Source organism: Pelodiscus sinensis, chromosome 2 (assembly GCF_052426305.1).
Source record: "Pelodiscus sinensis isolate ZL-2025 chromosome 2, ASM5242630v1, whole genome shotgun sequence".
Taxonomy (NCBI): Eukaryota; Metazoa; Chordata; order Testudines; family Trionychidae; genus Pelodiscus; species Pelodiscus sinensis.
The window spans coordinates 9,334,369-9,362,015 of NC_143053.1; the positions used below are offsets into that span (position 1 = coordinate 9,334,369).

General features: G+C 44.3%; 1 protein-coding gene across 13 annotated transcripts in view; it reads left to right on the top strand.

Moving 5' to 3' along the window:
- Positions 1-27,647, top strand: part of PTK2 (protein tyrosine kinase 2) — a 327,060-nt gene that overhangs the window by 114,481 nt on the left and 184,932 nt on the right. For all 13 annotated transcript variants that reach the window (XM_075920047.2, XM_089776148.1, XM_075920050.2 and 10 more), the window contains one exon: positions 19,088-19,314. In XM_075920047.2, the coding sequence (XP_075776162.1) occupies positions 19,088-19,314 (227 nt within the window). The remainder of the gene's footprint in view (positions 1-19,087; positions 19,315-27,647) is intronic.

Below are 27,647 nucleotides of genomic sequence, written 5' to 3' on the forward strand. Positions count from 1 at the left end.
CTGATGAAAGTGAATGAGGATGGGCAAGAGAGGGAGGATGGACTGAGCAGGAGCAGGGCTTTGGAGAAAGGGCAAGAGTATTTATATTTGAGGTAGATCTTGGATTGCACTTAAATTCAAAAAGTGATCTTGTGCTTAAAAAGGTTGGAGACCACTGCATTAGAAGATAATTTCTTACCCCAACTCAGCAGAATTATTACCATGTAAATAAGAATGTAATTAAACGCAGTTTATCTAAGATCACATCTTGTATGCCTTTTGTTTCTTTTCCTTTCATTGACATGAAGTCAAAATCTTTCCATAGCCCATATTGAAGCCTGGAATTTCTATGCTTCCTCTAACAATAATTGACTGCACTATAAAGTGATTAAAAATAAAACAGGAATCAGAGTGCTTCCAGAGATGGCATGGTCGGTTTATTTGAATTTTTGGCTAAGAAAAGTTGACTATACATCAGTTTAATACTAGGAGCTAAAGCAAACTAATTTAATATATGCATTGTTTTGTAGCCATTTTGGTTGTAGTTAGTCATTGGGTGCATGTATGTGTACCTGATGTTTGCTGTCACAACTCTGTAGACAGCTGATACAGCAGACCTTATTCAAATTGCCTATCAGACCTGGTTTAGTAATGAAGGCACTTGACCGGGTTTATTATTAATGAAGCATGGTGTTAATGCCCTGGCTCAGTGGCTACAGGTATATAAACACAAGTATGCCCATGACAGTGGACTAGCTCAGTGAATGCTGGGACTTTCTATTTGCACGTAGACCAGACAGAGACAATCTCTCTGAAACTCCTTTTTATATCCCAATACAAAATCAGTTACATAGTACTTTTCTGACATGGTCAGTCGTAGGGATGTGAATGTTTAACTGATTAACCAGTAAGCATGATCCATACTAGCTAGTTGACCAAGGTGTGGTTCTATTCTCTGGTTTTCCAGTGCTTGCTGCTGAGTCACATAATCCGATGGTGCGCAACCCGTGGGTCGGCTGTCTTCCTGCGGGGGGGGGGGGGGTGCAGTGCTTTGATGCGGGCCGGCTGCCATTTTAACGTACACATGGCGGGAGAAGGGGGTGTGGCAGGGATCCGGATCAGCGCTTTAAATTAAAGGGCCCGCAACAAAACGTTCCTGGCCCTTTTTTTTTTTTTTCCTCAACAGAAATGTTCCCAGCCCTGGGGGTTGCGAATTTAAAAAGGTAGAGCACCGCTGACGTAATCCATTCCCTGCATCGATCACTTGTCTGGTAAATTTGTAAAGCTGCTAGCTTCTTTACTGTTTGTTAGGATTGATGGTCATTCCTGGTACTCTTACTAAAATTCACAGTTTTAGTGGCTTTGTCCCTGAGATTTACAAAAATCCCGCTGTCTCCTGTGACCAGGAAGCAGCACTCTGCAAACTGCTTGTTTTGTTCAGTCTCCACTGCAAACATAAAAAACTCTCTGGTGTATTTGTAGATCAGTGAACTGTAACAAAGCCTTTCCAGAACAAATCATCCCAGGCATTCTGGTGTCCTTTACCTAGCCTGTGCCCTGTCCCTAGTGGCTGGTAGGAGAACCTTCTAGTCCTGTGTGGACACCTTATCACATGGTGTAAAGTGGGCTATAGATTTTTGTAATCCAGTGTCGCTAATTAGTTCATAGTTTTTAATACCTAGCAAAGTTATGAATTTAAGCTCCAAGACTTGGCTTTTGAAAGTGGTTTGCTGGTTTCCTTTGAATATGAGGACTAAGAGATCATATGTAGAGGGCTCGCTTTGAGAAAAATATTTTCATGTTCATGAATATGGTTTTTTTTTGTCTTCTGTCATTTTTCTGCATAAGGTCAGGAGTGTATTGAGTGTCTGGTTTTGTGCATCTGGTTGTTACTGGTAGGGTTGCCAGATGGTTTCAACAAAAATACCGGACACACTTGACGTTACATCACGATCAACATTACATCTTATTTAGAAAATACCAGACATTTATATTTTCCCATTTATGTTTTCTCAGTTTGTTTCCCGAACAGAACACTCAAATACTGGACTGTGGTTCAAAACCGGACACCTGGTAACCCTAGTTACTGGGATGTTTAGTACACTGGAAGAAGTAAACCCCATTTTGTGATAGGCATGCACGAGACCCACAGATCTTTAAATGTGTGTTGTGGAGCATGTTGCTTATTGTAGTAGTTGCTTATTTTTGTACAGATTTTGCAACTGTTATTTTGGCTGGGTCTGGTGCCACTTGGAGATGTTGTGGCCTGGTGTGTATGGTCCTTTCATCTTTTCTGATGAGCTGAGTGACGTTGGCAAGTTGTTTGAATGATAGAACAGGAGGTTCAAGAAAGTTGGGTTGGTTTTTTTCCAGGATGTCATCTCCTAATTGTATGCAGGATTGAAAGACATTATGTAAGACTGAAAACAGGTTAAAGCTGTGAAATACGAATCTAAGAAATGTGATTTGGTTTTGGAGAAAACTAGTATGAGTGTTATGCTTCAGCCCTGCAGTTTGTTTTACTCTTGGGCATAGAAAATAGTCACATTAACCCATCATTAAAACTGGACTCCTCGCCGCTTTTGCAGATTCAGAGTAACACGGCTACCCCTCTGATCATTAAAACTGAGTTCATGAAATATTCAGCATATTAAGAGAAATTCTCCATGTCCGTATTCTCTTTAACAGTATGATTTTTTTCTAGCTAACAATAGATTAACATCATTTAACAAGTACTGATTTGAAGCTGCTAAAATTCTGGTTGTTTACTAAAATACATGCGTTGCTCTTGTATTGTTGGGCTTTGTTGAAGTAATCTCTGATATAAAGTTCCAAGGGTGGTTTTCATCGAAAGCGGGATTTTACATTTCAAGGGGAATAAAAACAGAATATTGTTTGCTTCTGCACTTTCTAAAAGGGGTTAAAAGGAAATGGGGATAAGCAGGTGTGGGGAGAAATGAGGTATAATAGTTTGTGGAGCTGCTTTGCATAGATCAAGGCTTTTTCATTGATCACCTGCTGCCTCTGCAAATGGATAGATAGTAGTGCACAATTACATGTTTTGTCATTATGGCTTGGAAGGAGAATTAGTTTTTGTTTGTGTGGAGAGAATTAAATAGAAAAAAATAGTAGGCTTAATGTGGCAGCTTTAGCTTCTTGAAAACCCTTTTGAGAGAGAGAATGCAAATTTTAAATTCTTCAGGACAGACACCATAGTTATTTTTCATATACTATAGTGAATAGCACAATGTGCTCCAGTTAGGGTGGGGGCACTATCTAGGGATGTGAAAGTATAGCCGTGTACACAGTTAACTGATGAGCCTGAGCTTTTAAGCTGACTCCCCCCACTCACCAGTTCCTATAGAGCCATCTGCTCCCTCCCGCATCCAGCACTGCTGCCTCTGTATCACAGGCAGCAGCACGGGGGGTGAGGGGCAGGTGGGATCTGGTGTGTGTGGTGAGCTGGCTTAAAAGCCAGCCCCCTATGCACACCAGATCCCTGGAAGCCACCTGCCCCCTCCCCCACAATCACACACATGACACACACATTTCAAGGTAATACATGTTGGACTTCTTGTCCAGCAACATCTGTGGTCAAGTATGCATGTGTGTGAGTTCCCAGGCTAGAGCACTCCTTTGGGAAAAGTCAGGGACTCAGCAGCTGCTCCCTCTGCTTGCCCAGAGCTACTGGAGTGACACAAATAGTTCATTTATGGCATTCAAGTTGAGGGAGGGAAGGGAAAGAGTGGAGACTTTAGGTGTGTTCTCAGAGAAAAGAGACAGGGTGGCCATGGAACCCCACAGCTGGCAAATGGAGTTGGGAGGGCAGCCCAGTGGCGATAGGGGTTGGTGCACTCCCATAGGGCTGCTCTCCTAGCCCCCAGCCATGGCGTTCCATGGCCATTCTGTCTCTTACCACTTGCTGTGGGAAAGTACCCCAACTATTCTTCACCCATCTGGACTAATTCCTTTTTTTCAGATTATTATACATACCTCCACCAGTACATACCCTTGTGTACACAATAGCTCAACTACTTCTGTCTCACACCCTTCCTGTAACAGGATAATCTCACTAACAAATGGACCTAGAAAATGCTTCTTGTGCTCGGGTAAGAGTCATGTCTGCCATATTGAGCATCCATCTCTCATTCTCATTGAGGACTCGCAAATCATCGGACACTATTGATGCTCCACTTAATGGAGTAGTCAGTGAAACTCTGGATCTGTAGGAGTCAGGTGTCGGAGAAAACAGTGTTCATAAATGCCCTTTCCGGTAGCCTTGTTGTGACCAAGTTAAAGTTGAAAGCACGTTATCCCAGAACCAAGTCTGATAAATCTAGAAAAGTCAGAGTTAAGGTTAAATGTAAAAGAGATCCAAACTTATTGGAATGCATCTTCATGGTACCTGGTTTTTTTTCCTGAAAATAAGCGGCAGAATGGCTCTTGCGCAAGAGGGGGGTTTTACACAAGAAGGAGCAGTGCAAACTGCTCCTTCTTGCGCAAAAGCCCCTTGTGCAAAATGGCAGCTCATTAAGTATGCAAATGAGGTGCAGCAATATTAATCACCACGCCTCATTTCCATATGTTCTTGCACAAGAGAGCACAATGTAGACAAAACCTAAAAGTAAACAACTAATAAGAGATGCAAAAATGTGATTGTTATTACTTGTGTTTTATACAATGAAGGTTCAGGGCCTCCTAGTTCTAGCTGCTATGCAGACAGATAAAAAGACAGTCCCCGGTGCAGAGAATTTACAGTCTAGGTGTCGGACAGGATGTGACAGCTAGACAAAATACACAGGATGAGAGTGGGTTGGAAGATGAAGGAACAGATAATACAGAGTTTAGCAGGAAAATGCAAGTCGCAGCTTGCTAGTAGCCTAACTATTGCCAGACAGTGTGTGTTGAAGCAGCAGCGTATCAGATACGTCATAGTTTTATTAAAAGATGATTCATATGACTGGGTTAAGAATTTGTTCTTTAAAATACAATTTCAAGGAGACTATGAGAAAAGCTCGTTACCTAGGCTCCTTAGAGATATGAAAGCAAACCAATAGTGAGAATTAACCATTCAGGTTCTTCAAAATTAGTTTTTTTCTCAGAGGAAAATGAAATCCACTTCTAACCGAGTATCTTGTGCTAGTTAAAGTTAATTGACAGTGGTTCCCTAATGTTCCCTGCACAGTGGATTACTAAAATCATTGGTGCATCTCCATAGAATGGTATTTAGAATGGAAATTGGTGCCAACTCCAGAGAGAGTTGCTGAATAGTGTAGAGCAAGAAATAAGATGTCAGTAAAACTGGGTTAAACTAAAGTTTAAAGAAATGTCAGTAGTTAGTCCTGTGGGATTGTTATATCAAGGATGGGGACATTTTGAGAGTCAGGAGATATTTAACACTTATTTCTTTACGTACAATTGTTAGTAAATATATTGAGATGTTAATCCAAAGTACAAAACCTTTTGGCCAGTTTTGTCAACACTATTTAAATATTAATTTCCAAATACCTGTTTTTGTCCCAAAATACAATGCTCAATACACATATTCAGTGAATAATAAATAGGTAATCCTTTGGTAACACTTAGTAAAAGTGGCGTACAAGCCATTGAAGCAGTGTGGCTCAGCAACAAAATATGTAAACAAATGTTATGATAGGTTAGATCACAGAAATCCTCTTGGGGTTGGCCCCTGTGTGCTGATCATGCCACTGACGTCTGCCTTCTTGCTCTCTGGGGCTTGCCACCACCCTGTCTTGCTGGGCCAGATCCTCTCGCCTCCCCCAGACAAGGCACAGAGTTGGGGTTACCGTCCCCCCTGCAGAGCACCACAGACACTGAACTAATTCAGCTCCAGGAGGGCTCAGCTATAAGGGGTCAGCACCTAGGAAACCAACCCCCAAAAGGGACCAAAACCTTGAACAAATCCATTTTGCCCTGTGTAAAAGTTTTACACCGAGAAAGCTCATAAAGTCTGCCCTCTTTATCGATAAAAGAGAGAGATGCACACTGGTTGCTCCTGACACCGCTCCCCCCCATAACAATTATTTACATGGGTATGATAATAAACAAAAGGGTTTTATTAAGTATAAAAAGCTGGATTTAAGTGGTTACAAGTGAAAACAGTCAGATGAAAATAAGTTATTAAACAATTGTTCTTATCTTAGATAAAAAGTTTCAAGTCAGAGTTGACCTTTACTCTGGCCTGGGTCTACAGCTTTTTCAGAGTTTTTGTTACCAGGTATCATTTTAGGGTGGGACAGACAGTTTCAAAGGCCAGCTGAAGACAAAGGACTGATGGCTTCCCATTGCTTAAATAGACGTTCCCCCAAAGCTGGAATCCTTTGTTCCACACTCCCCATCCCAGTAGAAAAATACCAAGGTTCAAGATGGCATGGTCACATATCTTTCTAGGACCAACTGCAGTTTGGACTTATAGGACAAACACTACCATTCACAGGTTGTTGGTTTAAGTAATGCGTCATTAAGATCCGGAGCATTAGTAAAGGTCCCTATTTAGCACATTCAGAACTATAAACAGATCCACACTTCATATTTCTAACATACAAGAATGATAAATGCATAAAAATAGAATGTTTACATTCAGCAGACTGTAACATTAAAATTGATATGTTACATGAGGTATGAGTCTAAAGTGTCATTGAGTTATACATATTCATATTTATAAGCCAATTTTCATAAAGCAAAGGGGGCCTTGTGACAAATCTGTCTGGCTTAATAAAGATTTAAATTAGTTTAAAGATTGTACAAACTTATAAATTGATTTTTGCCACGATGGACTTATTAAATTTAGGACAAATGCATGATTAACGTGCATGGTGTAGTGATGATGGGGCTTCATAGCAGCCTACTCTGAATAGCTGTCTCATAGTCCTCCTGAATATTAAATCGCCCAAAGTATTCACATGAAGGAAATGTAGAAATTTTTATCATGCAGTTTTCGTAGGTAACTTGTATTGATATTTTGATTAATTATTTGTATTATCTTAACAAGTCTGCTGATTAAAATTTGCAAAATATTTAACTGAAAAAGTAAAGATAACCTTTTGTCTGAATCATTGGCAGGTACAATGAGTTCAAAGGTACAATCTGTATTTAGGCAATATTCTCTGAACATAATGGGCAGCTGAATTTTGATTAACAGTGCTATTCTTTAGTTCATTTAAAAATGCCATGCAGTGAATCTTTCAGAGAGTCATTCAAGTGAAGTTTAATTTAATGGTTTAAAAGAAAATATAAAATGCAAGCGAACTTTTTTGGTGTGGTAGTGATGGGAAGGTGCTGCATTTCTTGATAGATATATGAATGAAAGCTGCTATTGTGCCTGACTGTAGTACAGACATCTCATTTTTTTTAAATCCACTGGCTATTAGCATTGCTATGTTTCTTTTCCAAAAGCTCACTGAAGAATGGTAGGGACATAACAGTTTTCAACTATGCAAAAGGTTCTTATAAGGAGGAGGGAGAATAATTGTTCTTTTTAACCCCTGAGGATAGGACAAAAAGCAAATTGGCTAAAATTGCAGCAAGGGCAGTTTGGGCTGGGTTTTAGGAAAAATTTCCCAGCTGTTAGGGATGTTAAGCACTGAAATCAAATTCCTAGGGAGGTTGTAAAATCTCCATTGACAAACAATGGTCAGGGATGGTCTAGATCAGAGGGGAGCCACATCCAGGCCATCAGACCCTTCTGGCCAGCCTCCAAGCTCTGGCTGAGAAACATGGACAGCACAGCCTTGCGGGAAGGAGCCAGCCCAACTCCTGAGCAGCGTGGCAAGCATGGGTGTCTAGCCAGCCAGAATATTATGTCTAAAGTTTATTCCAAGGCAGGGATAGAATCTTATAATTTTGTTTTAAGTTTTAAAATTATTATTGTGAGATAAGTGAAAGGGTATAATAATTGTTTTTTTAATTGTAATGTGATGTCCTTGTTCAAATGTGCATATTGCTTCTCTGTAACAAAGAAATCAATGTTGTATTTGTGAAGAGGAAAGTATAAAAAAAAGCGTAAAGACCAGATTTCTAGGGAAAAACCAAGGACAGATATAAAAGCTCCAGAAAATTCCGGTATATCCCCATTAAAATGTAAGTACAGTAAACTTCCGATAATCCGGCACCTTTGGGACCCAGGGGGTGCTGGATTATCAGATATGCCAGACTATCGGAAGGGGGAGCTATGAGGGGTCTGGGGGGGGGGGTGCCACCCCAGTCCCCTCATAGCCCCCCTTCCGATAGTCCGGCTCTGCCCCAAGCGTCCCTGATTCAGCCGCTGCTGAAACTGACCAGCAGCGGCTGAATCGGAGACGCCTGGGGCAGAGCAGCTGGAGTGCTGCCGGGTTGGTCAGGGTAACGCCGACCCTTGGCGCAGCGAGACCAACCAGGCAGCACCCCAGCTGCTCTTGGGGACGCCTGGGGCAGAGCAGCTGGGGTGCTGCTGGGTTGATCCCGCAGCGCCACTCCTCAGCACTACTGGACCAACCCAGCAGCACCTCAGCTTCTCTGCCCCAGGCGTCCCCAAGTCAGCCGCTGCTGAAATTGACCAAGAGCTGACTCCAGGAAGCCTGAGGCAGAGCTGCTCTGCCCCGGGCTTCCCTGAGTCAGCCGCTGGACATTGCATATGTGTAGTATTCGCTGGTTTTTTTTTTTTTTTTTTAACTGGACAAACAGTGCAAATACTGGACTATCCTAGAATACCGGACACCTGGCAACCCTACTCCCCACAGATACAGACCCAGGTTCAGGAAAGGGTGTAAAATGACAGCATGGTGGATATAGATGATCTAATCAAATCATGAGATACAGAGTGATATCTTAGAAGCATCAAAGGGTGGCAGCCTGACACATTATCAGTGATGTGTAAGTTGTTTGTACCTGTGTATAAGGGTGGTATCTTGGAGGGATGGTCTCTGTCCAGCCAGTGGGCAGGGGCTATGGGAGTTTCCAACTGGTTGAGCTGAGGCCATTGTTGTAAGTACATTTGTGTAGTGATTCAGTAGAGTCTACTGACAGCTATTACTATACTTGGCTTAACAATAAACCTGGCCCACCACTTTCAATCCTTATCTGGTTTGTGGTTTTGGGGGGCCCTCTCAGAGTCTGCTGTGGTCATTGGGCCCACATCATTGAGAACACATGCAAGAAGCATTCTGGTTATCATCATCTACGGAGCCAGAGACCTGTGAGGACCCCATAGCAGTAAATCCTCCTAACTACAGCATGGCAAAACAAAACAAAAAAGTGGGGGAGGAGGGGGGTGAGGGGAGGAGGATCATAAAAATAACAACCATCCATAAAAAATGTAATAATGCAAAACCCACTAATTCTAATTTTAAAAAAAATTATTAAAAAAACTTTAAAAGCGAACATGTCCTGTCAAAAACTAAAGCATTGTTCCGGCCCAGTTGACCCCCGCTCCTCCGTCCGTGATCAGTCTGGCTCGCCATAAACCATAAACTAGTAAATACAACTTCAAGTGCTTGCTCATCTCCATTCCACTTAGTGGCGCCACTCCAGGGGGCTCCTATATCAGTACATATATATGCCTGCTGGCCCTCCACCCCCTCAGTCCCTTCTTACAGCCTGTGATGGTTGTTGGAGCTCCCTTCTTGCTTGTTCAGAAGTGCAGTCCCAGCGGAATCTGCAAGTCTTTTAGAGTAGTTAGCACCTAGTTGATCCCCTTTGTTTCTGGTGTCTCGCTCTTAACCCCAGGCTGTGTCTACAATGGCAAGATTTTGCACAAAAGCAAACTCGCTGCCTGTCTACACTGGCGGGGAGTTCTTGCGCAAGAACACTGACGTTCTAATGTACGAAATCAGTGCTTCTTGCGCAAGAACTATGATGCTCCCGCTCAGGAATAAGCCCTCTTGCGCAAGTGTTCTTGTGCAAGAGGCCACTGTAGACAGGCAGCCAAGACATTTTGCACAAAAGCAGTCTAAACAGAAAAAAGCCTTAGTAGCCGCTTGGACGCTCCGTACCTGCAGGCAGCTCCTGGTATCCCGAGCCCCCTTAAAGGCAGACGCAGCCTGCAGAGACCACGAGGCAGAAGCCCTTCTGCCGCCTCTGCCAGAGCTCTGCCACGTGGCTCTGCTGCCTTCCCCAACAGCTACCAGCCCACCAGCCCAGGATGGCCGCTCCGGGGGGGGGGGGGAGCCACCCACACCCCCAGCGCAGGAGGCCCCAAGGGGCAGGAAACGGAGAGCCCCATCCTGGTCCCCAGGGGAGCTCGAGGTCCTCCTGGACCTGTGGGCGGAAGAGGAGGCCCTGCATGACACCCAGGGCACCCGTTTCCCCAATGCGGATATCTTCCGCCGCATGGTCCTGGCACTCTCACACCAGAGACATCCAGCCCAGACCCTCGAGCAGGTCTGGTCTAAGGTAAGAGAGTTGCGCCTGGGCTATGTCTGGGCCAGCGAGAGCCAGGGGACAGGAGCTGACAGCTGCCGCCACTACCAGCGGCTCCACCGCATCCTGGGCCAGGCAGCACCCCACGGACCATCTGTACCCGTGGACATGAGCAGATGCCCCTCCATCACCAGGCCCAGAGAGGCGTGGGAGGAAGATGAGCCAGCCAGCGGGTCAGATGAGGAGGAGGACCAGGGCAGCAACGTGACCTGCAACTTGAGGTCATCTCCGGCAGCCCTGACGTCTCCCGTGCATCCTCGGAGGCCAGGGCAGGATCCAGTGGTGAGTGTTGCACTTTGCACTCACAAGGGCGGGGGGGAGCCAGGCACCTGGAGGGGCAGTAGGGGGAGGAAGTGTCACTTAGGCAACGTAAGCTGCACGCTGTGTATCATTAGCAGTATGCAGCACGTGCAGCCTGGTGACTGAGTGGCACGTGGCCATGGCAGGCAGCTCCAGAGCTCACTCATGTCTGGACCAGGGGAGAAGGGTGGATGCCGGCTGGAACCAGCCAGGGCCCCAGGGGCTCAGGCCACAGCCCATAGCTCCGCAAGGGTGCAGCATACAGAACGGCACTGTTCCATGCCTCGCTGTGAGGCACAGCCAGCTGCTGCTGGGAAAACCTCAGCGTCAGCCCTGTGAGCGTGGCCCCCATTGAGTCCCTCGTCTGCTCCCGGTACCTTGGCTGGCCCCCCAGGGGAAGTCCCCACTGCGGCCACACGTCCCTGGGCTACCGTATGTGAGGGCTAGCGGGAGAGGGAGGGGGCAAGCGCTCGGGCCTGCCCTAGGGTCACTTTAGTTTTGCTCCAAGGTTGGTACACTGCCCAGTCACTCTCCTGGTTCCATTCAGGAGACATCCCACGTGATGGGGATCTGAGCACCCAGACCATGTCTGCCACATGTGCTCCCAGGCACTGTGTGGGGATTCATCTTTCTCCCTGTCAAACACCACTGATTAGCCCAAAGCCTCCCAGCCTCCCCTGGCAGGGGGTTCCACAGGTTAACACAAGACACACCCCCTCCCACCCCCCCAAAGGGCCAGGACACAGATCGGTGGTTACAATGCATGGAGGAGGACTCTACTCCAGGGGCGGTCCTGTATGCAAACATACAACATGAGGGGGGGAGGAGGAACCGAGTGGACCCAAGCCACACTACTGTGGTGTCACTTGGGCTCAGGGGTGGAGGGCATGGGGTGCTGGGACGGTGGCCGGGCTTCCTGACTGACCCATCCTTTTCTCTGTTCCCTGCAGCGGGACTGAGCAGGAGTGGGGGACGCTCCAGCCCTGAGGCAGCGGCAGCACCCCCAACCACCCAAGCCAGCGGGTCCGGCAGCAGGACCAACTGCTTCGGCGGCCATCACCTGGCGGGTGGAGGCGGACCTGGAGTGGTGCCAGCAGGCCTGGGGCCCCTTCCAGGCCCAGTGTGTCTGCATGGCAGATGTCATCACTGCCCTCACCATGCACATTGGCCATGCCGTATATTACGGCATGGCATTGCCCCATGCACCCGCCATCCCTCCCATAGCAATGCCCATGTCCCCTCCTCCTCCTGCTCCCACAATGCCCCCTCCTCCTCCTGCCCCTCCTGGCCACCTCCCCGTGCTGCCTGCCCCAACATGGCCTGACTCCCATGTCCAGGTCCACCCCCGCAGAGGCAGTCGCAGGGGCCACCTCTTCTAGCAGTAGCTCCCCCTTCCCAGTTGAGAGCCTCCTCCCCCCTCCCACCCTACATCCCCCCATCCATTGTAAATAAAAAGTTCGAAATGTTGTGTTCCAAAAAAACCTGTGTTGTTGATTATTGGGAGGTAAGGGGAGGGGAGGAAGGAAGGGTTGGGGATGGGAGGAAGATGTCAAGGGAGACAGAGGTGACCCTACTATGGGGCCTGGGAGAACATCTGTCAGGGCCTCCCGGATGCGCACCCCATCGTGGTGCGTCTGGTGGATGGCAGCTGTGCTGGGCTGTTCGAAGGCCTGGCCCTTGCCTGCCATCCATGCCGGGAAGACGGCCTCCCACTTCCGCTCCATGAGATTGTGGAGCACGCAGCATGCGGCCACTACTTCAGGGACATTCCGCTCACCCATCTCCAGACAGGTGAGCAAACAGCGGAACCAGGCTTTCAGCCGCCCGAAGGTGCACTCAACTTGGTTGCAGGGCAGGTTGAGGCGGTCGTTGAACCGTGCCCGGTTGTGGTCCATCCGCCTCGTGTAGGGCTGCATTAGCCAGGGCAGCAGGAGGTAGGCCGTGTCCCCTACAACACGTGTGGGCATTGGCACGTCTCCGACAGTAAATTCCTCCTGGGGAAAGAGAGTGCCCGCCTCCAGCATGTCAAACAGGACGGAGTTTCGTAGAATGCGGGCGTCGTGTGCCCTGCCGGACCAGCCCGCATAAATGTCCAGGAAGTGGCCACGGTGGTCCACGAGGGCCTGGAGTACGATGGAGAAGTACCCCTTTCTGTTTATGAAATGGGCTGCTCGATGCTCTGGAGCACGGACGGGAATGTGGGTTGCATCCAGGGGAACCCCAGGGCAGCGAAGCTGGCCACCGTAGCCTCCACGTCGCGCAGACGGATGACTCTCTGGAGCAGGACGTCATTGATGGCACAGACAGCCTGCAGAAGGGTGCAGAGAAACACAGGGGAACACATCACATAAGGCAGGGTGAGAGTGTGCTTTCTTGGGGGGTTGTCCCCCCCGCCCCGTGATGCCCTCTGTCCTCTCTCTCTCTCTCTCTCTCTCTCTCACACACACACCACCACGCCGCCGCCGCCGCTGACATTGAATAGTCAATGCAAAATGCAGTTTAACATCCCTAGTCCCCTCCAGCGCACATCTTTACTCAGTAAGAGAAACTTAAGATTATGACTGAAACTGTAACATGCAGCGTCATGCATTTTCATGTTCATGCTCAAAAGCAGGAGTGCAAAAGCTTGAGAAAACTGAATGCAAAAACTTTATATTATTACTCATGGAAGCGAAAATACCATGTTTTCTAGGATATGTAGTACATTATTTCTAGTCAATATTTTTTTTCTTGTTTTTAATGTAACAACCTAGAATGTGGTGTTTGGTACAACTGCAGCACATTTCTACAAGGCCTGCATTTGTCTCTGTATATTTAATAACATAGACAATCTAAAAGCTTAGTTTCCTCTCAATAACTCAAATCTGTCATCTAAAAGTAACTAATGGGGCTTTGTAAAAGACTTTAAATAGGACAACAGAAAGAAATTAATTCTGAATCGTGATTGTAGCTGTGAAGAGGCAGGTGAATAGATTTTTAAGGAAGAAATTAATGTCATTTTGAAGTGAAATGTCTTAAGTCATTTTTTTTGAAATGTGACTTAGCAGTGGCATAAACTAATATCTGAACATCTTCCAGCCTAAGGTGGGAATCAGAGAATAGAAATAATTTTTATGATAATCTGTGTAGCTCTTTTTGAGACTTTCAGGCATTGACATACAGTTGCATTATGAAGAATGACAAAAAGACAGTTTGAAATAGTATTGAATAATGCAGTCAGGACATTCTGTGCCATCTACCCTTCTTTGAACAACAGATTTTAAACCAAAATGGTTCCGGTTTTATGTATTTTCTAATTATTATGACCGCTATATAAAACCATGGTACACTCATATCTTGAATACTGTGTACATATGTGGTTGCCTCATCTCAAAAAAGATATATTGGTATTGGAAAAGGTTCAGAAAAGGCCAACAAAAATGATTACGGGTTTGGAACAGGTCCCATATGAAGAGAGATTAAAAAGACTTGGACTTTTCATCTTAAAAAAGAGGAAACTAAGTGGGGATTTGATAGAGGTCTATGAAATCATGACTGGTGTGAAAAAAGTGAATAAGGAAATGTTGTTTACTTGTTCTTATAATATAAGAAATAGGGGTCACCAAATGAAATGAATAGGTAGTAGATTCAAAACAAACAAGGAAGTTTTTTTTCACTCAGTGCACAACCTGTGGAACTCCTTGCCAGAGGGTGTTGTGAAGACTAGGACTTAAAGAGGGTTCAAAAAAAGCGCTAGATTAAATTCATAGTGGTTAGGTGCATCAATGGCTGTTAGCCAGGATGGGTAGGAATGGTGTCCCTAGCCTCTGTTTGTCTGTAAATGGATGACTGAAGAGGGATCACGTGATGATTACCTGTTGTGTTCACTCCAGCTATGTCTACACTGCAGGGGTTGTTGGGGTTTTTTTGGAAAAAGATATGCAAATGGCAAAGCGCAATTTGTGTATCTTTTAAATAAAAGCGAAAGAGGCTTTTCCGACATTTGGCCCATCTACACGGGGCCAAATGTCGGAAAAACCTCCTCTTTCGGAACATCCCTTATTTCTCATAAAATGAGGAATATAGGGATGCCGAAAGAACGCATCTGCTTTTTTTTTGAAACTGTTCCATAAAAGCAGAAGCCTTCGTTGGACATGGCAGAGCTTTTCCGGGATACCTCTGGAATCCCGGAAAAGCTCTGCAGTGCAGACATAGCCTCCCTCCAGGGCATTCAGCATTGACCACTGTCGGAAGATAGGATACTGACCTGGATGGACCTTTGGTCTGACCCACTATGGCTGTTCTTCTGTATGTTGTTGTTGTTGTTATCAAATTGTCTCAAATTCATCAATAGGGATGTTGGAAAAGAAAATATTTTTCTGAGCGAAAACCCCTTAAATTACCAGCATACCTACTGTATTTGCATTAATCATTTTAAAATCAATTCAAAATTGTCTCAACTCTCTGATCCTCATTGCTGGGAAATCCTTAAATCAGCACTAAGTCTTGATAGTGAAATACATAACACTGAGCTTTATTGATCACGTCTGGCCTCTATGATTATTCACAAGAACTGACTCTGACTATGACCGACTACTCTGGGAATAAGCAGTTCTCAAAGACTAGTATGAAGAGCATATGAGGGAGTGAGTGTTGTCTTTTGAGACAGAAACAGTATCCAGAAAGGACTAAACTAATTCAGTCTTACTGCTTTTAGGGCATGCTGGAAGATGTCCTCCTGGAAAATGCTCTCCAAACGTAACCAGAATGCTTGCTGATGATGATTTTCTGTGTTGCTGTTTTTATTATACTCTAGGAAATATGAAGATAGCTATAATAGAATTTAGCCATGCTCCTTTTCCTCCACACCCTTGTAACATCCCCTCCCGTGTAAATTGAGCAATTGGGTGGCCACCCAGGAGAGAATCAAGTGATTAAACTTTGCTGATTAGCAGAGCTCCCACAACCGGTGGTGTGTGTTTCTGCTGGTGGTGCATGTAACAAAATTTATTCAGCACATGGCCAAAAATCTTTAGAAGGAACTCTGTCCCCCATCCATGTACGCATTTTGAGCACTGCAGCAGAGTTGGATAAATCACCTGGCATGATCTTCTACATAATTTGATAAAATTCACAACACAGGGCTACTGGATGCCAACAGTCCATGGACTCTGCTTCTCAACAATCTACTCTTCTCCTTTCTCTACTCTATTCTAATCTGTAGGATATTGAGAAGTATTTAGTGTTTCTATCTAAAGAACCAGTAATTTGAAGAACGGGACTTTTACCTAAAATGTCACATACATTGGACAAGAGGATAGGATAAACTTTAGACACACAACTTCAAATCCATATGAGAATGATTAACATAATTGTAGATGTGTCAGCCTTGATGTCCCATTCTAAAATATGGAGACGTTCATTAATAAAATATTATGGAAATATGTCTCCATGCAGGGGCGGATATACGGCAGGGTGAGCAGGGCGGCTGCCCTGGGCCCCGCGCTTCAAAAAGCCCCGCGCATGCGCCGTGGCAAAGGGGAGCCCCACAAGATTATACTGCCCTGAGCCCCGCAAAACGGTCATCTGCCCCTGTCTCCATGTGAGCTTCAGATGATTTCTTATCCTTAATAACTTAGTTGTTTTTTTGTTGAATACAAAGAGGGCTGCAGTGTAAACCAAAGATCTGTTGGAGTACTAAAAACCAAGGCTGTTTTGGGTGTAAATGAGTACAGATAGGCATATAATGCTCATAATCTTATCTTATCTTTCTTTCTAACTTAAAATAGCCAAGGAAATGTTTTATAAACAAGTTAACTGTTTTTGTGTTATGTCCAACAGTACAGTGCCAGGCTTTAGTTTAGGGCAACGTCTTACAGCTACATTATAAACTCTTGAAAATAAGGGTCTGGTTTAATAGAAATGTTAATAGATGCATAATAAGAAATGAAACATGTTGCTATGTTTTAAAACCTATCAGAATTATTGCTCATTTGGTACCTCATAAAAGAAGAAGGTTTTTAAACAAAATTACAGTGAATGATAAAATGATTGAATTTTTATTAAAAACTGCTTTTTCTTATTTTTGGAATACTGTCTGTCAATCCTGACTAGCTCTCCAAAACATAGTCTTATTATACTGTGAAGTAATTAAATATTTAGTGAACGTGAAGGGCAAAGGTAAGAAAGAGCTAGATTCAGATTCTTTTATACTGAGTAACACCTGATTGCTCAGAGTAAGTAAAAGTATTAGAATTTGGCCTTAAATTACTTGACCAAAGTCTGTCAGTGAAGACTAGAACCAAGCTGTCTTTACCTCCTTCTAGCCAGTAGACTTAAGAATATAGGTTTTCCTGAGGTATTTCAGTTTAGCACCAACTTCTGGGATATATTTTCTTTTGATTTTTATCCCTTCTTTTACTAATGACCTTCTTAAAAATATGTGCAATACCCAGAAGACAAGCAAGTAAAATATCCTGCATATTTGCCCAGAATTTAGTCACTTGTCCTTCAGAAGAGTTTTCTGGAGTGCTTTCAAAGCTCACATGAATTTCCCTAAATCCCATCTTTGTATGAAACAGTAGTGGATATGGTGCACATCATTACTACTTATTCTCTGGGACTGAAAGTTCATCAGTATTTAATGGTGAGGTAAAGAGTACTGTTAGAATTGGAGGATGGTTTCCTCAACTGTCCTTTTGCAAGTCTGCATGAGAGACAGTTCAACAAACTATTTTAGTCTGGGGTTGGAAAAATAGGAAGAAATGGTTGGAATTATATCAGCTTTCTTGATTGAGCACATATGTGTATCATTTGTTACTCTAATTGGTTTTCAAGGTTTTCAGGCTTCATGTCTGATCTTCATCTGTTCATAGTTGACTCATCAGGAGCCACAACCTTTTCTTTCATAAGGGGACCTTGCCTTTTGCAGCCAGGAAGAATTACTCTAATGTGCTGTATGTGACGCTGCGCTTAATAACCACTTGGAAACTTCAGCTACTACAAAATGCACTTCTGTGCCACTTACCATGCAGTATTTCATGTAGCAGGCACATTATATCTTTTCTCCATAGTCAGTAATGGCTTCCTTTGGTTTCTGGATGAAAAACATGGTGTTGGTTTTTACCGATACAATTATAAATGGTTTGAGTTTTGACTATCTTATTTTTTCCTCGTACAGTAATGTAGTACTCATGATTAACACATAGTTTTGATCATTTAGAGCCCTAGTCTGAACAGGAGAAGTTAGTAACTGGGGGTATGTCTATACTCAGGGCTCGCCAAGCCGCAGCGAGCCCCGCTCGCCAGCTGCGCTGTCCAGCGTTCTGCGCATGTGCAGATCGTTCTGCGCATGTGCAGATTGCCCGAACCCAGCTCTTCCGGGATATAATCTACTCGCAGATTACATAGATTGTCGAGCCCTGTCTATACTACATGTAGATGAGTTTACTAGACATAGGAAAATGAAGCAGTGATTTAAATTATTGCCGCTTCATTTACATCAAAATGGTTGCCGCACAGTGCGGATCAACTGTTTGGCAGCACAGAGGGGTAGTCTGGATGCGCCACGGTCGACAAGGGAATCCTTTGTCAACTGCTCCGGTAAACCTCATTTCATGAGGTTTCCCTTGTCGACCGTGGCGTGTCTAGACTGCCCTGCTGTGCCACCAAACAGCTGATTGGCACAGCGCGGTGGCCATTTTGATGTAAATGAAGCGGCGATTATTTAAATCGCCACTTCATTTTCCTATGTCTAGTAAACTCATCTACTTGGCTCTGTCAACGGAGCCATGTAGTCCAGACATACCCTAGAAGACCTGTACAGTGCCCTCAACTGTAGGATGTATCCCTTTCTGCTTATAATCTGAATTGCTGACCTTCATGGAATGGTGCAAAGCTTATATGGAGGGCAAGTCAGGATGTAGTGTTCCAGTTATGGCAGGAATTACAGTCCTCCCACAGGTCTACAATCACTATAAAACTAGAGCATGAGCTAATTCTTTATAATTTAGATACAAAATGTCTGGTCTCACACACATTTTTAAAAGGGATGGGTTGATATAGATATGAGAAAGTTGAGGGGAAATGAGCTTGTTAATGGCAGAAGGAGACACTTTTGTGAGTATTGAATAGTTTGAAGGGAGAGAACTTTGTTTAGTGATGAATCAAAGAATTTTCCTGAATAATACACTAGGATTTTTGTAATAACATTTTAGAAAATATACATAATGGCTACATCTTTGGGTAGCAGTTTGATAAGTAGCAGCGAATTAAAATAAATAAAAGCATCTGAGTTAAAGAGGATTTTTGAGACCTTTCTTTAGGATTTCCATGAAGATTTTTATGTATGATTAATCAGTGTGAGGCTGGGGTTCAATCAGAATTATTTATTTTCTTTTTTCCCTTTTCCCAGAATATGACAGATACCTAGCATCTAGCAAAACGATGGCAGCAGCTTACCTTGATCCAAACTTGAATCATACACCAAGTTCAAGTGCAAAGACCCACCTCAGTACTGGGATGGAGCGTTCCCCAGGGGCCCTGGAAAGAGTCTTAAAGGTCTTCCATTATTTTGAAAGTAACAGTGAGCCAACTACATGGGCCAGTATTATCCGGCATGGAGATGCTACTGATGTTCGGGTGAGTCTACTTCCAAAATTCTTTCACAAGCCTTTAAAATATATGTTAATATTAAGAGAGTGTGGCACAGACAGCTCTAAAGGCTAAAGAACACAGATGTTCTACAGTTTATTTTAAAATCTGTATCTGACACATACTGTGAATCATTTCGGGCAAAGCTTTAATTTCTAACAATTTTCTCAGAGAAAAGGCAGACATGCAAATTGTACCTTAACTTGACAGGGCTATTGACATTAATTTAATTCTCATTTTCTGTGGCATAAAGACTTAGAAGAACAGCAACTGAGCTAGTTCACACCTGCTTAGATTATTTTACCACTGTATTTCCAAAAAAGCTCATTGTGGGGGACTGAGTGTGGTTTTTTAAGTGAGTAACAGAAAAAGCTGGGAGATGTAGTCCCGTAAATTATTTATTCTAGAGTGAATGGTAGAATAGAATAAGCAGTCCTATACGAAAGGCATGAGTAGTAATCTGATATTGAGAACACTGTTTTAAGATTTTCTGGAAAAGGATTATCTTTTTCAGATCTCAATGCTGTTTATTATATTAAAGGAAGGAGCAGGAGAACATCTGAAGATGCAAGAAACAAATTCTTTACTTGTTTGATTTCTTAGTGTATCCCCAAATTCAGATTTTCTGCCTTTTTAATAATTCCTCTTCAAATGACATCTAATCAGGACTTGCTGATAGGTAATAGGTAGAGCAGAAGACAAGGTTCACAAGACTAGGGCTTTATTTCTAACTGCTACTGACATTTCTGCAAGAGAAAACTGTTTAAAAAACAAGCTAAATCTAAGAAGTTTTGAATACCCTCTTCTCTTCCCTTTGTTTCTGTTAGCACTGCTGTGTATGGAAAGAATTAACTGCATTGTGAATCAAGGGTAAATTTTATTGCATTAGCTTTTGACTTGTGTGATACAGAGTTCCAATGGAAATTGCCCTGAAAATTTATCAATTTTGTCAATGTAATAAATTAGTACCTAGTGTTCAGAAGGATCTAGGGAAGCAGACAAGTTATAGAACAGCAATTGGAGCCAGTCTTAGTATTTTTGCACATGGAACAATTTTTTTGAACCATCCTCCCTTTTAAAATGTCACCAAATCTTGTCCATGATTATCTTACCACCTAAGGGTCAACCTAAGTGGTGTGATTGGTTAGTGGAATTATTTATCTAAATCCCAAACTAGCTCATGTTATATAAAATGTGTGTATGTGGTAGGAACATGAGGTAAAGGAAGACAAATGTTAAGGGGGTTCTATCTCCATGACCCTACATGCACGAGTGGATCCAAGCTGCTTTTTCCTTTCAACACCAGCAGTCTGTTAACAATGGTTCCGTTTTTAAAATTTTATTTGCGTGGAGCAGGACTAAAAACTGTTTTCTCCCAAACGAAAGCTAACATTTTTCTCATTCCCCAAATCTGAATTGCTGTTTAGTTGTGGGCTATCTATATAGGGTCCCAAGCACTAACTCTAAAAGTAGTAAATTCAAGATTAAGCCCATATACAGAGTTGTAGCTGGCCATTTAATATGCAGCAATAAAAGTCTTAATTGTCTAAAGGCTGAACAAATCAAAAAGTGTGTTTAAAAACAAGAGAAAATCTTAATTGTATACTGATGCCTACTTACATTTTTACATTTTACATATGACCAATTGCAACTGATTTCCTTGCACACTTGTTTCTGAGAAAAATGTTAAAATCTTTCCCTCTGTGTTTATCTTTTTTCTAGCTAAGAAGGGAGAGTGGTTTTTGGACGAGGATAGGTTACTGAAATGCTTTATTCTTTTAATAAAAGATTAACATGAAATTTTTGAATCTTTACAAAAATTGGGACAAACTTTCTTTAAGCAATAGTGATTTTCAAAGGAGTGTATGTTTATACTAGATATGGTGCCATCTCTTTACCATGCTTTGATGTTTATTTTAGAAACAGTAAACAATTATTGGAGCACATGCTTACATTCCATTAACATTACTACTGTTGTACCAAGCATACGAACCTAAAATAAAAATAGTACCTTTAAGACTTCTGCAGCAGCTCTCTGGATTTTCCCACCTTGTTACTGGAGGAGGTAAAGGCCACATAGAGTCAACATGCCCTAATTCGCAACTCTTTCTCCTTCATTTCAGAATGACTTTTTCTAGCATCCAAAACTTTAAGACATTTCAGGTGGTGTGCATTTTTTAAAAAAAATTTCAAGTCTTTTAACCTGTCAATCTGCTTTCTGGAATCTTAGCTGGGGAACTTTTCCAGTGTTTAAAGGGTATCTATGAGCTCTACTGGAAATCCCAAATCCCTCTATTAGAGGTAATTCTGCTGTTTAAGTGGTAAATGTTTGTGGCAGACACTAATGTCAAGAGGATGACATTTCTTTTCCTAGTTCCTGATATGTCCAGTTTCCTAATAATTTTAGACTACCTTTGTTTTTAACCAAATCAGATTTGCCTTTGTTTGTGGTAAGGGTGCATTTGACTTTTACTGCAGCCTTCTGGATTCCTAAGAGGAGGTATAGCTGGTCTTTGGTTCTTTCTTAACCTTCTAATACTTTTTCGTTGGAAATTACTGCACTAATTAGTAAACTTGTTGGATTTTAATTCAGTCTTTACCGGCTCAGCAACACACTCTTTGAATCAGTTAACGTACAGCCTAAGGATGTTCAAATGAGGTTAATTGTCTAGTCGACTAGTTGATGGAATTTCCATCGACCAGTCAATAGGCACTTCCACATTCCTCCTTTGAAATGTACCGCTCCTGTACATTTCAAAGGAGGAATGTGGAACTCCGCGTACAGCCCAGGGCCAGCGGGAAGTCCCACTGATTCCAGGCTGTATGTGGCGATCCTGTTTTGAAATGCACAAGAGTCCCCAGCAGGGACTTTTGTGCATTTCAAAGCCATTGAGTCCCCCGCTGACCCCGGCTCCATGCTATGCTCATGCCACTAGGTGCCCGGGAATGCGACACTTACTCAGAACCTGGGGTCAGCTGGGAACTCCCCAGCTGATCCCAGGTTCTGGGGAAATGCTGCAGGGAGCCTGCGGTCAGCTAGAAGTCCCCAGCTGACTCCGGGCTCCACAGCAGCTGCCCCTTTGAAATGCATGGAGGCAGCGTTTTAAAGGAGCAGCCCACCACACAGCTGATCCGCGGATTAGCTGTGCAGCGGCCACCTTGGGATTTAAAAAAGGCAGCACCACTGTGTGTCACTATCACTTTGAAGTACCCCTTCTTCCCCCCCCCCCCCATCCCTTTTCTGCCTCTGTCTCATAGAGGCAGCAGTGGAGGGGGAGGAGGGCTATCGACTAGTCAGAAGACTATCCGATAAGCAAATGCTTATCAGATAGTCAACTAGTCTTTAACATCCCTAGTGCAGCCTTCTAGTAATTTGTCTTTGAACAAGGATTTTCTATTAGCCATCACATCAAAAAGGAGAGAGAGAGAGAGAGAGAGAGAGAGATTTAGGCTTTTGGGATTGATTCCCATATATACCAACACTGTTTTCCACAACAATATGCCAAGAAGGCTATTGTCATATTAGGGTGCATTAGGAGGAGCATTGCCAGCAGATCTAGCCAAGTGATTATTCCCCTTTATTCGGCACTAGTGACACCACATCTGGAATATTTCGTCCAATTCTGGGCCCCCCACTACAGAAAGGATGTGGACACATTGGAGAGGGTCCAGCAGAGGGCATCCAGAATGATTAGAGTGCTGGAGCACTTGACCTACAAGAAGAGGCTGAGGGATTTTGGGCTTATTTAGTCTGCAGAAGAGAAGAGTGAGCAGCCTTCAACTTCCCGAAGGGAGGTTCCAAAGAGGATGGGGAGAGGCTGTTCTCAGTAGTGATGGATGGCAGAACAAGGAGCAATGGTCTCAAGTTACAGTGGGAGAGGTCTAGGTTGGATATTAAGAAAAACTGTTTCCCTAGCAGGGTGGTGAAGCACTGGAATGGGTTACCTAGGGAGGCGGTGGAATCTCCAGGCCTAGAGGTTTTTAAGTCTTGGCTTAACAAAGCTGTGGCTAGGATGATTTAGTTGGGATTGGTCCTGCTTTGGGCAGGGGGTTGGACTCAATGAACTCTTGAGGTCTCTAGCTAGCAGCTTCGCAAGTTTGTCTCAGGAATTTGTCTGCTGCTGAAATTTGTAAGGTGCTTGGAGTTTTATTCACACTTCTACAAAATATTCTTTTCTTGTTGCTGGAATCTGAGCAGTTGCTTTTTTTTAAAAAATTTTTTATGAGGGCACTAATTCAGTCTCTTGTTTATTCTTTCTGTGTTCTTTCCTTAGGGCAGTGGTTTTCAAGCTTTTTTCCCCTCATGACCCAGTTGAAGAAAATTGCTGCTGCCCATGACCCAACATAATTTGACTAAAGTGTAGACTCCCAGGTGAGGATGAGAGCTTTGGCGTGTAGGAGGGGACTTGAGCTTTGGCACAGCAGACTGTGCGGCACCCCAGAAGCAGCCAGCAGCAGGTTCCCAGACAATGGGAGCACAGAGCTAGTGCTCAGGACAGGGGCAGTGGGTGGAGCTCTGTGTGCTCTTCCCTCCCCCCCATTAGGAGCTAGGCCTGTTGTTGGCCAATTCTGGGGTGCAGCACAGTCTGCCGTGCCAGGAGAGGCAGGAAGCTGCCTTAGCACCCATTGGTCACCTGATTACCCTGCAGCAATGAGACCCAGTACCTGACGTTCCACAACCCAGTAATGGCTCTTGACCCATAGTAGGGCTTTCTATTACTTACTTGTATACAGTAAGCATTTCCAGGGTCAATTAAAAATGTTGTTCCACCAGACGCGTGAGTGGGCTATCTGTCCAGCTGGGCATGTTTGAAGGCAGTTGAGAACTGTTATTCGGGGGGTACTGCAGAATCCCACCCTCTAGCTGCATGCTTTTGGAACTGAAATAGTTTTATTTATTTTTTTATCTACTAGTTAATGTTAACAGTGACATTTCCGGAACCATTTTTATTGACAGGGTGTTTTGGGGGCTTTAAGCTTATTGGCCTACAGTTTGCTGTGAGCGTTAAGAATTTTGTACAAAAGCCTTTTCCTGGTCCTTTGTTTTGTCTAACTCTGGTGATGAGGAGGAAATCCAAGAAGAAGCCTTGGATAGTAAAAAGCTGTGTTATGCAGTACCATGCCAACCAAAAAGCTCTTTTAACCAGCATTTCTGATATCTCTCAATACAAATCTTAAATCTAGTAACCGGGATTAGTATGCTGCCCAGAAGGGTATCCATGTCCAGTTGCTCTCTAATTTCATGCATGAGAGACAGAAGAAAGACAAGCAAGCAAACAGAAATCAGGGATGTAGTCAAAAAAGCAGCTTTTAGGGTGTGTCTTAGGGTCAGTACAGTTTCAGCCCATTCTCCTATACTTTTTATGTCTACAGTGATAATTGATGTTGATAATGATGGCCCTGAGATACTTCAGGAACTTGCAGTGCCTTCTGAATCATCAAAGAAAGATTAAATTATGTTCAGTATAGTTTTAGTGCTCTAGTGATACATAGTGTCATAAAATAATCCACTTGTATAGAAAATTTTACCTATCTACACCTAAGCGCTCATGAAGCCAAACACTCTGCAATGCTGAACAACTATAGGATTGCTGAGTACCTATATATTATTTTATACTTAAAAATGTAAGAACAGCCATACTGCGTCAGACCAACGGTCCATCCAGCCCAGTATCCTGTCTGCCAACAGTGGCTAACACCAGATGCCCCAGAGGGAGGGAACATAACAGGTAATCCTCACGTGATCCTTCCCATCACCCACCTTCACTTCATTTCTTTTATTGCATTCTACTTCTTCACCAAAGTAATACCAATTTTCAAATATAACTTAGTTATCTGGAATTTTTGGCTGATTGGCACCCCCTATTATCACAGCATGCTGGATAACAAAGCTTTTATTGTATATGTAGGGAAGCCCTGTAGCAGCAGAGAGAAACCATGTTGTTCCCAGACTGCCAACAAGACTCTCACTTGCTACTACTACAGAGTCAAAGGCAGCAGCTTAATTTCTCCACTCTCTGACACAGGGAGTGGTTGTGTCTCTGCTGACAGATGTGGGAATACCAGCTCCAAAATCTGATACTACAGAGTATGCTGGTCTGGTAAGACACTCTCAGGCCCAGTCCCTATACTTGACTCAGAACCACAGCAGTACCTCATAGACCAGTGTTTCTTAAACTGTGTTTCGCGGTACACCGGTATGCCACGAGGAAGTCGGAGGTGTGCTGCAGAGAGCAACAGAATTAAAAATGGCCGATCTTAAAGGGGAAGGCAAACTATTTTTGGGTGAGGAGGGTCTCAAAACTTGTCCCCAACTCTTTTTTTCCTCAATAACTTTCCTCCCGGCCCTTCCCCTCCACTCTCTGACCTTTTTTTCCCCCCTCAACAAAAAAATCCCCAGTGTCCCTAATTTAAAAAAAAATTGTTTGGTGCTCCTTGGTCTTAAAAAATTTAAGAAACGCTGTCATAGACTGCTAAAATGTGTTGGGGCTGAGAGTGGAAAGGGCTGTTTTCCTTTCTTTCTTATGCCTGATAACCAATGGCAAAGGTGGTGTTTGTATTATAGTAGCATCTAGAGGCCCCAACCCAGATCAAGGCTAACCAATTGTACTTCCAGGGGTAATTATTGTTTTGATGAGGGTCCATAAGAGAAATTGACAGGGCTGTCCCTGTGGGAAGGGGGGGGCGCAGGCTTAGTGCAGCCTCACCCAGACCCCTCCTTTCCTGCCCTGCTCAGCCCCTGCTCTGCCTTCGCTCCATCTCTTCCCACAAGCCCTGTCCTTGTTCTACCTCCATCCCCACACACACACTCACCCCACCTCTGTGGGAAGCAGAGTGACCCAGCAGCCTGCTCTGCACTCCACCAACTCCCAGCGAGGTCGTTCTGCTTCACCGTGGGCAAGAAGTACAGCGTCCTGGCCCTCACCTGCTCTCGTGAGCCCTGCGTCACCCAGGGGGCATACAGAGAGCTGAGCAGGCTGGGGTGAAGCAACTGGCAGTAGGCGGTGGAGCAGAGCAGGCTGTTCCCGCTGCTGTGGTGAGCATAGGGGGCCCAATCCTTGCTTCCACCACACACCAGGTTCCCCCAGGTAATCTCCCAGGCCACATCAGGTCCCACAGGGGAACCATCCGATCCGTAGATGTAAAAGGTTAATTGGTTACCTGGCAAGCATTAGAAATGTTTACTTGGTAACTGTTAACTGCACTGCCAGTCACATGGAGCTGGCCAACTGGAACCCAATCAAGTCAGGGCAGCAGGTGGGACTGCATGGCGGGCAGGCGGGGCTGCAGCCATGCTGTAGGGACAGGTGGGACCCCAGCCGCAGTGGTACTGCAGCGGCCCTGGTAATGCAGACAGGATAGTGGCCCTGGCCAAGTCCCTTATTGGGGTTAGCAGGGCACCAACCTCAGCTGTGTCACAGTGGCCCCAGTGGGGGCAGACAGGACTCGGCCCCAGCCATGTAACAGTGGCCCTGGATCTCAGCCTTGTTGCAGCGGCTCCTGCCGGGGCAGATGGAAGGGTGGCCCAAGCCCTCAGTGCTGGTGGAACCTCAGCTGCACCTCAGTAGGCTCTGGCCTTGACTGTGCTGTAGCAACCCCAGTGGCGGCAAGCAGAACCTGGCTGTGCAGCATCAGCTCTGGCCATGGCTGCACCACAGCAGCCCTGGGAGGGGCAGACAGGACCGTAGACCATCCTGAAGAAATGGCTTTAGACCCTGGTCCCAGCTGTGCTGCAGCGGCCCCCACATGCCTGCTCATAGCCCTGGTAAGACCCTAGCCCTGGCTGCTCATCATGGTTAACCAGTTATACAATATAATTTTAATCCTTTAACCAGTTAGATGTTTTACTCAATATTTACCTCCCGAATGGGCTGGTTTAGGCTACCACCGCAGGATTCCCTAAGGCAGATGTGGGGCAGAAGCCTGACCAATCCTGTAGACTTGACAGATCTGGTAACTAACTTGAAGTTAGTAAACTATTGTTTCCTGCAAAAGAGGGAATAGAATCCAGCTCCCTTTCCACTAGCAATAAAACTGATAGTTGACTCTGCAGGGCAAAAAGGACACACAGAATTTTTCACTCAAGTCACTAGGTAAGACTGAATACACTTCGTAGGCCAAATAGGAGGAAGAGGTAACCTGTTCAATTGCATATCTTTCTGTAAATACTTATTATGTATGTTTGCCATGATGGCATAAAGAGCATGATCCCTGATTTGTGCCTCTAGAGGTTAACACAATACAAATTATTGATGATGATGATTGATAATAATGATACATGGGTCAGAAGTGAATGGCTCTAACTTGAATTACACTAGCTG